Source organism: Amblyraja radiata, chromosome 18 (genome assembly GCF_010909765.2).
Source record: "Amblyraja radiata isolate CabotCenter1 chromosome 18, sAmbRad1.1.pri, whole genome shotgun sequence".
Taxonomy (NCBI): Eukaryota; Metazoa; Chordata; class Chondrichthyes; order Rajiformes; family Rajidae; genus Amblyraja; species Amblyraja radiata.
Window position 1 is genome coordinate 12,732,797 of NC_045973.1, and position 14,112 is coordinate 12,746,908.

Sequence of the window (14,112 nt, forward strand, 5' to 3'; positions counted from 1 at the left end):
CAGATAGAAATTGTAACAAAGGGTCATAATCTCTGTGACTAACTCATAGTAAAACAAGAGAACCCCACACAGAAAATCAAGAATAATACCGCAATGAAACCATTCCCACTTTTGAGCTTGATTGAATCTCCCCATAATGATTTCCAAGCACGATTCTTTTGTACATAGGCAGTACTGGCAGAGATCACATTATATGCCAAGATCTCTGGTTCCATTGCTATGATGCAGTCGAGTCAGGGCAAAGGAACTCAATCAGGATAGTCCATGGGGTCAAGGAAAGAGCGTTCACGTCGCGGCCCTGTTTCAGCCAATCTTTCCACCACCACGCACAAGAAGCGCAAGACAGACACCATTGTGCAGATGCCGAGAAGTGTGTTCAGCTCTTGCTGAACAACTTCTAATCTTGTGTGTGGACTCGATAAGAAGAAGAAGGATAGTCCATTATATGGGGGACTGTGTTACCTGCCACCGAGCTGTTTAACCTTAAACCCCACTCTAATCAACCCTTCCTCACTGATCCCCTCCCACCCCACTTTCCCTCTTTTTCACTCGTCTTACTAACAGCCCATGTAGCCGCAATGAAGGGAGATCTTTAACTGTGCTACTGTGAACTTCCTAGCAGGCATTGCATCAATTTGATGGCATCTGTCAGGTCTGCAAAAAACTTCTATCTGCGAATTCACCAGACAGCTTCAAACCTTTTCAAATGTACCAAAGCCACGCGACAGATTCCTCAAAGCAAAAATGTCCCAACATAATGACACCTAATTTAGTGTGCGGGGCAAGTGTGGTATCCAGTCAACATACCAAAAATGGGCGCATGGACTATTTATAGGATTGTTTGGAACTCTAGAAAAACAGGTGTCGTGATTCTTTGATCACAGAAAGGAATATTATTCAAAGAAAAAGTTGTAGGTGCTACATGAATCCTTTTTTCGAGACACTCCAGAATCAAGAAACTGTAGGATAACACAGATTCCAACTAGGAAGTCAATCCATTGAATAAACTACAATGTTTAAGGTCATTAAATAGAAATGGTGAGAAAAGTACAACAGAAACTAGGTGGAATAGATGTAAATTAAGGTTAAAATGCAGTGGAAGCGATAATGAAATGCATAGTTTGAGTGGCAGGTTAGAAGTGTGATATGAAACTTAGCATCAAACAGAGCACCAAGGTTAGGTTCCACCAACAATCTATCAAAGTATCAAGGGACAGTCAGGCGGTAAAATGTTGAGCTTTTGTTGGAAAAATATTGATTGTCTTTTGTTTTTTTTCTATACAGCTGTTCCTGATTCACAAATCAATAGCATAGAATATGTACATGTAATGACAGCAAAACTGTCAGTATTCACTTTCGCTAGGACAATACATTTATTTTTGAATAGCCTTAAAAATCATTTCAAAATCCACATTTGCAATATTGTTATTGCCATCTGGGTAGTGATCAAATAAAAAGCCTGCTAATTTTGTTTTTCTTTGTCGAATAAATTTCAAGTTCCTCCTTCATGTCTACAAAGCCCTCAATGGGCTTGTCCCCACCTACATTAAAAGTCTGCTCACCCACCACACCACCTCCCTCAGATCGGCCGACTTGGGGTTGCTGAATATCCCGCGGTCGAGGCATAAGCTCAGGGGTGACCGCGCCTTTGCGGTTGTAGCTCCTAGACACCCCACCAGCCTCTCTACCACCTTCCAAGGAACCTTAACAGACATTCTCTACACTTCTTCCTCTTGGTTCATGAATTCAGTGCTAGTGATGTGTCCTTGTCTACATTGGAAAAGTGTAGGTGAAAGTTTTGTGGAGGACCTGTGCTCTGAGTGTACCGGCCATCCACCTTCAGGTTAAATGCCATTTTAACTCTCCTTCCCACACCGCCTTGTGTCCCCTCAGCCTTCTTTATTGCTAGAGTCCATATATTCTGCTTGGATAGCATCTACCCCAATTAAATGAATGTTGGATTTTCCAATGAAGGTGGGCACAAACTGCTGGAATAACTCAGTCAGGCAGGCAGCATCTCTGGAGAAAGGGTTTAGGTGATGCTTCAGGTCGAGACCCTTCTTCAGACTGAATTTTCCAATTTCAGGTCACTCACACTCTTAGTGCTCTCCTCCCACACACATTCACCTGTTCACCCAGTTTTCTCCTTCCTTTGTTCCATATATAATACCTTCTGGGATTTAGTTATTCCCACTGAGATAAAATGAAGTTGCCTTGCATGAACTATAACCCAATAAAACAAAGCAGCTCTGTAACTGTAATTCATGGCAGCAAACATTAATGATCAAACTTCCAAAAGCATTAAATCAAAGATGCCGAGTCTAGTCACAGGGGGTTTGCAAGGACATTGCGCTGTTTTGTTTTATAGTTTGCATCTGCAATGAAATACTGTTTTGTTTTCTGATTCCCTCTTTTTGCTCACTACAAGACTGTGAAATAAAATTAATTTTCTGAGCTTCAAGAGAACAAGGGTACACCAAGAACTCCCAAGAAACTTAAAAGCATGTACCATCAGATTCAAAACATCTCCAGAGATACTGCCTGACCCACTGAGTTACTCCAGCATTTTGTGTTCATCTTTGGTATAAACCAGCATCTGCGGTTCATTTTCTAATCACATTATGTACCAGTGTATAGTATGATTTGCCTGTACAGCACAGAAATTGTTTTTTACTGCATCTCAGTATATGTGACAATAGTAAACTAATATGAATACCAGAAGAGTGTAATACCTTTCCATGTAGAAAGACCACAGTTACAAGCCTGGGAAATTCATCTATTGCAAAGGATATTCATCAGAGATTTGGCATGAAGTATATAATTAAGGGTGGACAAAGACAAACTGTAATCCAGCTTCCTCCCACACAACTATCTGAGAGATGAAATAAATATTGCCAGAAATCTACACCTCAATTTGCAGTATTTCGTGTGAGGGATAAATCACGATGAAATCACATGACTTATAAATGAATCAACTTCTTATTCAATGATTGAGACATGAAGTGCTGATCCTACCTCGAGAATTCTGTCGTGGATTTGCAGTCCATCTTCTTTGTCTGCCGGTCCATTATCCACTATTTTTGACACAAAAATCCCCTCGCATGTCGTGCCTTCTTGATTTTCCTTTTGAGAAAATGGCATCCCAAGCAAAAAAAATTTAATTTAGTTTCTCAGGTGTAGACAACAAAAGAGCATCAAACAAAACTGATGAGATTAATAAGAAGGGTGGCATCAACTTGTAATGATCAAGGTGATCTACTTTTCTTTTATATTTCCTCTATTTCTACCTGCTTCCTCTCAGCAACATTCAAAAAGGTCAGAATCATGTTTCACTTTAATGTGTTAAGCCACAATTTAACATCACAACTACTTTTCTTGATCTTCCATTGCCTCTAAAAAAATCTGTTTACCTGCCATCCAGCACTGGAAAAGCAAAAATTGCTTTTGACTGAATATTAGGACTGAAATCTGCATCATGATTCCCCATCACAATCTCTGTTCCCAAGCCAAGCCAACAACTACATATTCCTCCCTATCTGAAGCAGCTACCTGAGTTAACTCCAAGTCTTGGCTGAGTCAAGAGGGCCAAGAGTCAATACTTGGATAGGAACTACGCATGCTGATTTACACCGAAGATAGACACAAAATACTGTAGTAACTCAGCGGGATGAAGAAGTCCTAACTCAGGTCTGAAGAAAGGTCTTGACCTGAAATATCACCCATTCCTTCTCTCCAGAGATGCTGCCTGGTCTGCTGAGTTACTCCAGCATTTTGAGTCAAGAGTCATTTTATTGTCATATGTACCAAAATGAAGCAATTATATTATTTCTCCACATATCTGTGCATAGTTAAGACCAATTATTTCCATCTCTATAATCTCCTCCAGTCTTTAACCATTAGAGATATCTGTCTCCTCTGTTATTGAGCATCCCTAAATTTAATCACACCAACCCTAGTGACCATGACTTCAGTCAGGTCATCTGGTATTCGGGCATTCCCTTCCTAAACATATCTACCTCCGTGAACATGTTCCATAAAACTCATCCTTCTGATAAACATTTTCCACACTTGCTCTAACATCTCTGAAGAGTTAATTTGTTACTTGCTATCTCTCCCATGAAACCCTTTGGGACCTTCATGCGATGTTCCAGGCACAATATAAAGGGAAGTTGCTGGTTGGTTTAATGTGACATTCGTTTCATGACAGCAGGAGAATAGATGGGCTGAAGAGGCGATGGGAGTACTTGACAGTCACCTTGCAACTGAACGCTAGTACATTCAAAGTATTGTAACCTTTTGACTCTACGTCAAACCAGCAGGGACCTCCAGAGATATTTCCATGCACTTCCTTTGCTGATGGAAAATATTTTATGACGCTACTAAAAATCCATGCACAGTTCTTCCATAAGGGGCATTGGAGAGGCCAGACTGTGCAAATCTGACTGAAGATCTCTGAAGATCACGACAGCACACGCAACAGCGCACATTATTGCAGTGGTAAAGGATCGCAAATCACACTGATAATAACCGAATGTAAACATACCGAACAAGGTCTGCCGCCGATAATATTAAATCCCAGGGAACCCGCGTCTCTCTGCATAATGATGGTCAATGGCTCTCCGCCCTAAAAAGCAGATAAAATGACAGGTGTTGGGTGGCTAGTCTCTAAACAGCTGTCAGTGAGCGGCTGGCGACTGACTGCACGCAATGAGGCAAAAGTGGGACATGCCGACTGCTGTACATAAAAATAACCATTGTAGCAAAAACAGTACTGGGAACTTACACCAAACTTATGCATCGAAAGCATTCAGCGACTGCGAAATTTGTCTGCTCTTGTAGAATAAAGCCACCACTTCAATATACTGTCCCCCTTTAAACTCATAAATGCCCATCTTGGACACTTCGGTTCAAACCTTTCCCTCCAGGGCGATGTTTTGTAAACTAACTCCTAAAATGGGCAGTATGTTGACCATTACTGCTCTTTAAACTAAAAGCTATCACTCATTTATCCGGACCACGGGCGTGAACAGGTGAATGCGCGGTGCGCGGCACTTCACATTGGACTGGAGGTTGCAGCCTTCCTTTCATAAACAGACGGAGGATTCAGAGCACAGAATATTCCGAACCCAGTAGCATAACCCGAAGCAGAACTGCGGTGGGGCGGCTCCGTGGGACGTGCCTTCATCGAATCTTTTCGTTGTCTTTCAGGAAATATGTTTGTAAGCCGTGTATTTATGTGCCGTGTGTCCCATTGGAGACACTGCGTGTGGCTTCCCTATTTGCTAAATGTTTGAGTTATTTTGTGTCTGTCAGAGCTTCTGGCCGTGTGAGACTATATGGAGGGTCCATGTTGTGATGGAAAAGTTGTGTGAATGTGAGACTGTGTGTGTGTGAGAGAGGGGGAGACACAAAATGCTGGAGAAACTCGGCGGGCGAGGCAGCATCTATGGAGAGAAGAAATTGGCGACGTTTCGGGTCGAGACCCTTCTTCAGTGTGTGTGTGTGTGAGAGAGAGAGAGAGAGAGTATGAGTGATTGTGTGAGCAAGATCCTGTAGAGAGAGGAGTGTGTGTGTGTTAGAGAGAGGAGTGTGTGTGTGTGAGAGAGAGTGTGAGTGTGAGGGACTGTGCGTGAGTGTTTTTATGAGAGTCCGTATGACATTGTGCCAATGTGTGTGTGTGTGTGAGAGAGAGAGAGAGAGTGAGTGTGTGTGTGTGTTGTGCCTGAGCAAGAAGGGCCAATGGCTCCTGTTATTCCTTGTGTCTGCCTATGTGTCTAGTTTGTCCACTACTCTGTGTCCCTGTAAAAAATGAGGGAGAGAGAGAGACTGACTATTTCTGCGTGGGAACTTGAGACTCTGCCTGTGACTGGGGATTTGTACCCGTGTGTGTTAAACAGAGGGGGCGAGAGAGAGCCTCGAATCTGGATCTGTGTGAAAGTATTTGTGAGCAAAACACAAAGTGTTGGAGGAACTCGGGGGGGGGGGGGGGGGCAGGGGGAATGGACAGACGACGCTTGAGGTCCGAAGAAGGGTCTCGTTATCTGTCCATTCCCCCCTCAGATGCTGCCTGTCCCGCTGAGCTACTCCAGCGCTTTGTGTTTTACTCATGATTCCAGCATCCGCAGTCTCTCGTGTCTCGATATCTGCAAGATATGAGAGACGTGATGAAGTTTGTCACTCCGTGCTAAAAGGGTCTGTGCTTATACATGTTCCCGTTTGTAACCCAACGAGGGAGTCGGTGTTGGTTCATGTGCATGACGCAGACTCGCGAGCAATCTCCCTTTGTGAAGTTTCTGACTTTGTATGAAAGTTTTTATGTGAGAGGGGAAGTCTGTGTATATGCGTGTGTGTTGTATGTGGCTACATGTTATGTGTGTTTGTCTTGTGTGTGCATGACATGCGCGCACACACACAACATACACTACACAGCAGATACGCAACACACACACACAGTACATAACTGACAGTTGTCTGTGTGTTGTGTACGCACCTGTGTTGTGTATGTGCGTGTGTCGTGTATATCCATGTGTTATGTATGTGTTTGACTGCGTGGTCTGTGCCTGACCCTCCACATCACGCACCCAATTCCACGCGTTCACCTTCAGCACGGACACGAGCCCAGGGCGCGCGCACCATTCTGTCAGACCCGCACCCCCCCCCCCCCCCCCGCCACCACCCCACCGCACCCTCCATCCCCCCCACCCTCCCCCCCCCCCCCCTCCACCCCCCCCCCCCCACCCCACCGCACCCCCCACCCTCCATCCCCACCCCGGCCTCTCACCCAGAAACACTGACAAAATGAGAGGGTGGGAAGAGAAACACTCGCACACACACACACACACACAGACAGTCTGAAGGGTCTCGACCCGAAATGTCACCCATTCCTTCTCTCCACAGATGCTGCCTGTCCCTAGCATTTTGTGTCTACCTTCGATTTAAACCAGCATCTGCAGTTCCTTCCTACACATATACACACACACATTGAAATAACTCACGTTGCATTGAGCAGGGAGGTTTTTGGTGAGCGAGCGTATCCTGGCGCTGTACTCGGTGAATTTCTTCTGGTAGCGGAGAGCTGTCACCTGCGCCTCGTTCTGCAGCGCGGACAGCTGCGAGTGCAGCGCTTTCTGCCGCTTGCCGGAGCGGTCCCGCTGCAGCTTGAGCTCCCGCTCCAGGCCGGCCAGGCGTCCCTGCAGCGCTCCGCCCTGAGCCCGCAGCGCCCGCACACAGCAGTGCGAGCCCCGCCGCTGCTCGCCGTGCACCAGCACCAGCCCGCAGCCGCGCCGACACACGCCGACCGGCCGCTGCTCGCAGCTCTCCCGCATGTGCGCGTCCACGTCCTTCAGGTTGAGCGACTCCCCGCAGCCCTTGTGGCCGCACACGGCCGGCGAGTAATCACACATCTCCGTGTGCTCTGCCAAGTGTTGCAACCGCACCACCTTGTCGCAACCTCGCCCGTGGTTGTCACAGCGGATCTCCAGCTTCAGGATGAGGTTTTTCAAGGGCAGGACGTGGTTCAGCTCCTTGGTGGCCACACGACGGCATTTCACCGGGCAGTTGCCCCGCTGCACCACCCAGGGCAAGAGGCAGCCGGCGCAGAAGACGTGCCCGCAAGGGGTTGTGAGCGGGTCCTCCAGCACTTTGTTGCACAAGTTGCATTTAAAGTCGGGGTCCACTTCCTCGCTGAAACGCTCCAAGTCGAATCCCATTTTCAGAAGCTCCTCTCCTGCACTCCACCGCTAAGCGCTAACCAGCGCGGAAAGTTTCGCAGCCTCCAGCCGCTAGTTTATTCCCCACACCACTCATCGGCAGGAAACCCGGCTGCTGGGTCGAAACTGATTTAGCCGCTCGCCTGAGACGTCCCTGAGAAGGGTGCCGAAGGACCGCCTACCGTATCCATTATCCAAGGAGAGCAAACTGAAAACAAATGCCCCGCTTCCTTTCCATCAAAACAATTTTTAAAAAAACCCTGCATTTGCAGAGGGGTTTGGGTAAGCGCCGGCCGGCAGCCGGTCATTCCTCGGGCAATCGATCAGTTGGACATTTGCTCTGGTTTGTGTTGCCATCAATAACAATCAACAAACCTTCAGCCATGGGACGCTGTTGTGTGCAAGGGGAGGGGGGGGACGAGGGCATATTTGTCACGGAAATTAGTTCAGACTTTTCTGTGCAGTTTATTTTTTAGGTGGAATGGAACCGCCGACGTTCTGTTTCCCTGGTCCGCTTGTACAGCGGGACATGTAAAGTTACATTGCATTAATTAATGATACCAGTGGTCAGCTCCGACGTGTGAAGTAGATTGAATGGTGCAGGGACTCGCAGAGTTTCTGCAAGTGAATAACCACTGAACTTCTCACTCTGCACGAATCAAGACATCGCAAAGCGTCTACTGAGTACGCGACGCCAGTTTACACCCACCACCTATACTTTCAGGTGGACAAAAGTGCTGGAGAAACTCAGCGGGTGCAGCAGCATCTATGGAGAGAAGGAAATAGGAAACGTTATCTATTTCCTTCGCTCCATAGATGCTGCTGCGCCCGCTGAGTTTCTCCAGCACTTTTGTCTACCTACGATTTTCCAGCATCTGCAGTTCCTTCTTAAACACCTATACTTTCATTCTGAAGAAGTGTACCGACGTGAAACGTCACCTACTCCTTTTCTCCACAGATGCTGCCTGACCTGCTGAGTTACTCCAGCATTTTATATTTGCCTTCAGTGTAAACCGCATCTGCAGTTCCTCCCGGCACTATCTGTCATGCTGCTACAAGTAAGGGAATGTCATTGTCCCGTTTTGGGACACATGACAATAACACACTCTTAAAGTGTGGAATAAACATCACAAATTTCATCCAAATTATAGACTTAGATTGAAAATAATAGATTGTTTTCTAAATAGCGATTTGCAACACTAGCAGCCCCATTCATTTCTGGAGGGAACATCTTAAATTAAATAAACGTTATGCATGTTGATGACATTTCACACCTGCTAATAATACTGTGGCATTTTGATTACCGCTGCCCTTCCTCAGTCATTCCCCATCATTTGCCCCTGGGCCTGGCCAAGCAGGCCATCCACGAGTCACGGCGCAGGGACCACTGGATCCTGGATCAGGATTGCAATATGGTAATTTGATGCTTGGTTGTGAGGAATATTTGGCTTTTTTTTTGTATTATGGTGGTGGGCGTTTTGTTATAGCTTGACGTATCAATATTATTGCAAATAACTGGATAAAATTAATTTTGTAATAAAAAAAATCCACTGCGGCGACCTAATCCGCGAGTTCAGGCGAGTTTGCCCTCGACTCATACTCGCAGCATGGTCGACACGAGATCCTAGGAGGTCTTTGTAAAGGGCCTGTCCCACTTTAATGAGTTATTCACAAATTCTCCCGAGTTTTCCCTTTGATTCAAACTCGCAGAATGTTCGTAACGAGTTCGTAGGAGGTCGTAGGATTTCGTAGATATATCGTACCAGCTCGTTAAGTCAGCCGTAGGTACACAGGACATCAGGTAAGTCGGGACGTTATTTCCAGCCTGATATAAAATGTCCACGAGTAAAAAAAAATGGTCGGGATGAAAGAAATTGCAACGTTTTACTCGTAAGAAGGGCATCGAAATAGTCGTGGGAATTCGTAGACATACTCGTAGGAGTTTGTGAACATAGTCGTGGAAGGCCGTAGGAGTTCGTAGATTACCACGATCTTGATTTATTTTTTTAGGTCCTTTAAACTCGGCAGAGGTTTAGTATTAAGTCGTGAAAGTGGGGCAGGCCCTTAACTCTCCTTCATGCTCGAGAGTAGTCCCCGCATACTTGAGGCCTCAGCTAGGTCGCGGCGTATTTTTCAACTTACTGAAAAATGCCCACGAGTAAAATAAGGTCGCCATGGAAATAATCGATACTTTTTTTACTCTTAGGTTTAGTTGAGGTAGGTCATAGTAGGTCGGTATGTTATTCGTAGGTAATCGAGGGTAGTCGAAGGAAATCGAGGGTAGTCGAAAATAAAGCTCGTTGAGAAAAAAAGGTAAGTAAACCGAACGGTCGAGACTCTTCTTCAGAATATTGGGAAGAACACATCTCTTATGGGTGCATCACAGCTTAGTACGGCGACTGTTTTGTCAAGAAATTGCAGAAGTTTGTTGTCGCGGTTTGCAGTCCATCATGCAAACCAGCCTAACCCCATCAACTCCATGCTTACTTCACGCTGCCTCAGGAATGCAGCCAACATAATCAAGGTGCACTCACACCACTGCCCCACATATTCAAGACCAGCTTTTTCGTCATGGTTATCAGACTCTTGAATATGCCCTTCATAAGCTGAGGATGAATTGCTGATCTTTCAATCTACCTTGTTGCAGCCTTTGCAATTTTCTTTTACCTGAATTTTCTTAGTGGCTGTATCACTATATTATTCACACTGTTTCCTTCTCTTTTTGCTTGACCCGTTGTACTCATGTATGGTATGGTCTGCCTGGATAGCATGCAAAGTTTTTCACAGTGCCTTGATACATTTTACAATAATAAACCAATTGCTCCAGCGTTTCCCATTTGCAAATATAATCTGGTTAAAGGTAGATGTCAGTAGATTAGGTATTTTCCTGCATTGTTCACTGTTATTGGCAGGAGTTAAAATTTCCTCCAAAACTTTGAAAACAAATTTCCCCACTACTCAGGAATTCAAGGAACTTTTAGTGAAAAACAATAATAAAATCTTACTGCTTTGAAATTGTTCGCCCTTCTTTAGAACTATATTTAGTGCTAACATGCAGTTGAAATAAACCTATGAAAATGGGAAAATCATTTTTTTTAAAACCAACAAGCTGGTCTCCTTTCTACTTGCTGCATGAAAGCTTGTCCCAAAAGGAGTTGCCTGCAGACTTTGCATCTGAAGAAGGGTTTCGATCCGAAACGTCGCCTATTTCCTTTGCTCCGTAGATGCTGCCTCACCCGCTGAGTTTCTCCAGCATTTTTGTCTACCTTCGATTTTCCAGCATCTGCAGTTCTTTCTTAAAGACTTTGCATCTACATGTCTTTGTGCTAGTCAGCACGGGAAGGAACTCGGAGTGCAGCATCATAAAGGACTGCCTTGGAGGTGAGGGAAATTACCACGAAGATGGTCTAAATGTATTTCTTGTCACACCCCATCCCTAAGATCTAATCTGCTGGTGGTGATAATAGCAACTAGGCTTTGCAGAGATTGCAGGGTCATAGCTGCAGTAAGTATAACAAGTATTTTGATTATACAAATGTTATATAACGTGTTTGATTAATTAACATTATTTATATTAGGTGGGCTGAAATGGTTATAACATGGTATTGATTGGGAACTATAAAACTACTTAAATTGCTTTGGAAATTGAAAAGTAGAAAAACAGTCTTTGGAAAAACTACTTCCATGTATCATCCCTGCAGTAATCGGACACCATTGTCTCTTAAAATCACAATGGCCATTGGAATTGATAAACAATTGCTTCTATTGTTACTTATGCAATGATAGTTATTAAATAACAAATAGCCTTCAGTATTTTCAGCTTGCAGTAATAAAAATAAACTAATAGCTATTACAAAGACCTTTGTTTTTGAAAATCCAGTGAAAGAAACTTGTTATTTTGAGTCAAAAACTAGCCCCTAACCATCTTTTCCCCACAGACACGATTGTTTGCATAATGCAATCATCTTATCATGCAAGGATTATTTTTGGAGTGTAACTTTTGTAATATCACAACATTTCCTGTATAATGCTACAAACATCTTTGAACAAAAAAAATCAAAAATGTATGCAAATTAATTATGGTGCAAATGCTTGAGGGTTGAAGGTCTTAATACCCAAATTTACTTTTTTTATTTTTTTATTGTTAATACCTTAAGTTATAGTTTACAACATATTTGGTTGAAATAGAAAAAAAACTGGCTAGGCTTTGACTACCTTTACTATAAGACACAGCAACGATATGTGAAATATAGAGAAAATTAAAAGCTCATAAATCAGTAAGATTGTCCCACTGAGAAACGTTAAATTTATATCTTGCTCTAGGATTAGCTTGTTTTGAAAAACTAATTGCAGTGTGCACACGTTGGCTTCTGTTTTTGTTGGTAAGGCAGAAATGAGCATCATGTACATTAAGGCACTATTGCATGAGTAAATGGCGCTTGAGAAATGTAAGCAATGCAAAAAAAAAAACAGCACCCAGTCCAATTTTACAATGTACAGGAATTTAATAGGTCACTACATCTTAGAATAAGTGCAAAACCACTTTTTTGCATAATTTGTGAATCCAATTTCCAGGCTTTTATTCAGTATTTGCATTTTCAATATCCCCATTCTGTGCCTATTTTAGTGAGGATAATTCCACATCATTAATCTTTGATAAATACATTATTCTGCTTCATTTGCAACATCAACCTCTTCTGTTGTGATGATTCAACCCTCTTATGAAAATTGATTGAAACGTATTGTCACGATTTGATGTCCTTCTTCAGTTCAAAAAGGGAGTATGATTTCTTCTGAAGGGCTGCTACAACCTGTGTTAATCAGTATCTGTGATGGGATGCTGCCTGACCTGCTGATTAACATTTTGTGTTAATCAGTATCTGTTATGTTTTAAAAATTAACCATTTGGCATGTTTATATTGGTTAACCACTTTTTATGCATCTGCGTAATTGACTGTATTTGCCCTTTGAGACGAAAAGCAAACTAAACTAGATAATGTCCAAAGAGGTAACATGATTACTGGACCTGAACTTGAAGAATGATTGACATCATCAATGATCATTTTAAAAAGTTGTAAATAATTATAATGAACATTTTTGACTGCTTTAGTTTAAAAAATGAAAGACAAATCTATGTAATGTCTTCCTGAATGCATTGGGACGCAGCATATAAATATCCAAAGAGGTAGTGATTTATTTGTTTGACAGAACACTTAAACTACAATATTTACATGTTGGGACTTTAAGCCGGCAGACTGAATATTGCAGTCTATCTGCGACAATGTTACATTGTGGCAAAGCAGGAATACCGCATGACTTCCCGTGCCCTATTCGGATCACAATATGAACACATATGGCTACAGGGAGGACATGCCCATGCTCAAACAAACACTGCACCTTCTAAGTTATATTCCCAGAAGTATCCCACAGCACAACACGTACAATTAATACATTCTGACAATGACCCTAAGTAATGAAGTACAAGCAGATGCCATTGTGTGCACTGCAAGATTCCACCAATTGTAATGAGATGGATGTCCAGTTATTCTTTTTTGGATGTTGATTGCTGGGGTGGTGGAATTTGGACTAGTTAAAAGAACTCCATTATTTTATGGAAACATGCAATCAAGAGCTGCTGATAGATGCATTAAAAATAAGCATTAATGCACATATAATCTTTGCCATTGTTTTCTACCAATCGTTTTGTTTTGTTTGGGTTTTGATCAGCAATATCCTTCTTAAATATAAAGTACTAAGAACATGGCACGTAGCAAAATAAAGTACAGGATCAGACCCTTCGGCCCACAATGTCTGTGCTGACCACGATGCCAAGTTAAACTAAGCTCATCTGCATGCACATGGTCCATCTTCCCTCCATACCCTGCACATCCATGTGCCTATCTAATGGATGCTTCCATGTTTAATGTAACATTCTTACCAATTATCTCTGCATTCCCACTGCACTTCCAGTGACATTGGCAGTGAGCAGAACCACAAAGGAAATTCCAGACTCAGTATTGCAAGATTGCAACAGGGAATGATTATTGTTGCATTCAAAGTTAAACTAAAGTCATTGAAAAGAAGATGCCATTCACAACTTCTTTCAGCTCAAGATTTTTATTTCATATATATCCTCAACTAGTCTGCAATAAAATGTTATTACTCATAGAACTACTTTTCCAGATGTGAAGTGACCCTAAAATGGTCACCATAAACATATAAGTTCGTCATCAATAAATCTAACAGTGAGTTAGCAGAAGCACCATTACCTAAAGAATGAGTGGGAAATTGGGGCATTGTGACTTGGTAGATTAAATTAACAGTATTTCTCTATTTAAAAGAAAAATACAGCAGGAAAAATGGAATAGAACCTCACGCTGAATGGACGAAATAAGGAAGTAGT

At 43.1% G+C, this 14,112-nt stretch overlaps 1 protein-coding gene across 3 annotated transcripts in view; it reads right to left on the minus strand.

Annotated features, from left to right (window-relative positions):
• Positions 1-8,094, minus strand: part of pdzrn3 (PDZ domain containing ring finger 3) — a 193,278-nt gene extending 185,184 nt beyond the window's left edge. The window contains exons 1-3 of one of the 3 annotated variants that reach the window (XM_033036723.1): positions 6,996-8,094; positions 4,544-4,624; positions 3,016-3,123 (exon numbers count right to left, since the gene is read on the minus strand). In XM_033036723.1, the coding sequence (XP_032892614.1) occupies positions 3,016-3,123; positions 4,544-4,624; positions 6,996-7,709 (903 nt within the window). In that variant the 5' untranslated portion in view covers positions 7,710-8,094. Of the gene's footprint in view, positions 1-3,015; positions 3,124-4,543; positions 4,625-4,783; positions 5,385-6,995 lie in introns of those variants that run through there. The other 2 variants (XM_033036725.1, XM_033036724.1) reach the window with 2 other exon arrangements.
• Between the last annotated feature and the right edge of the window lie 6,018 nt (positions 8,095-14,112).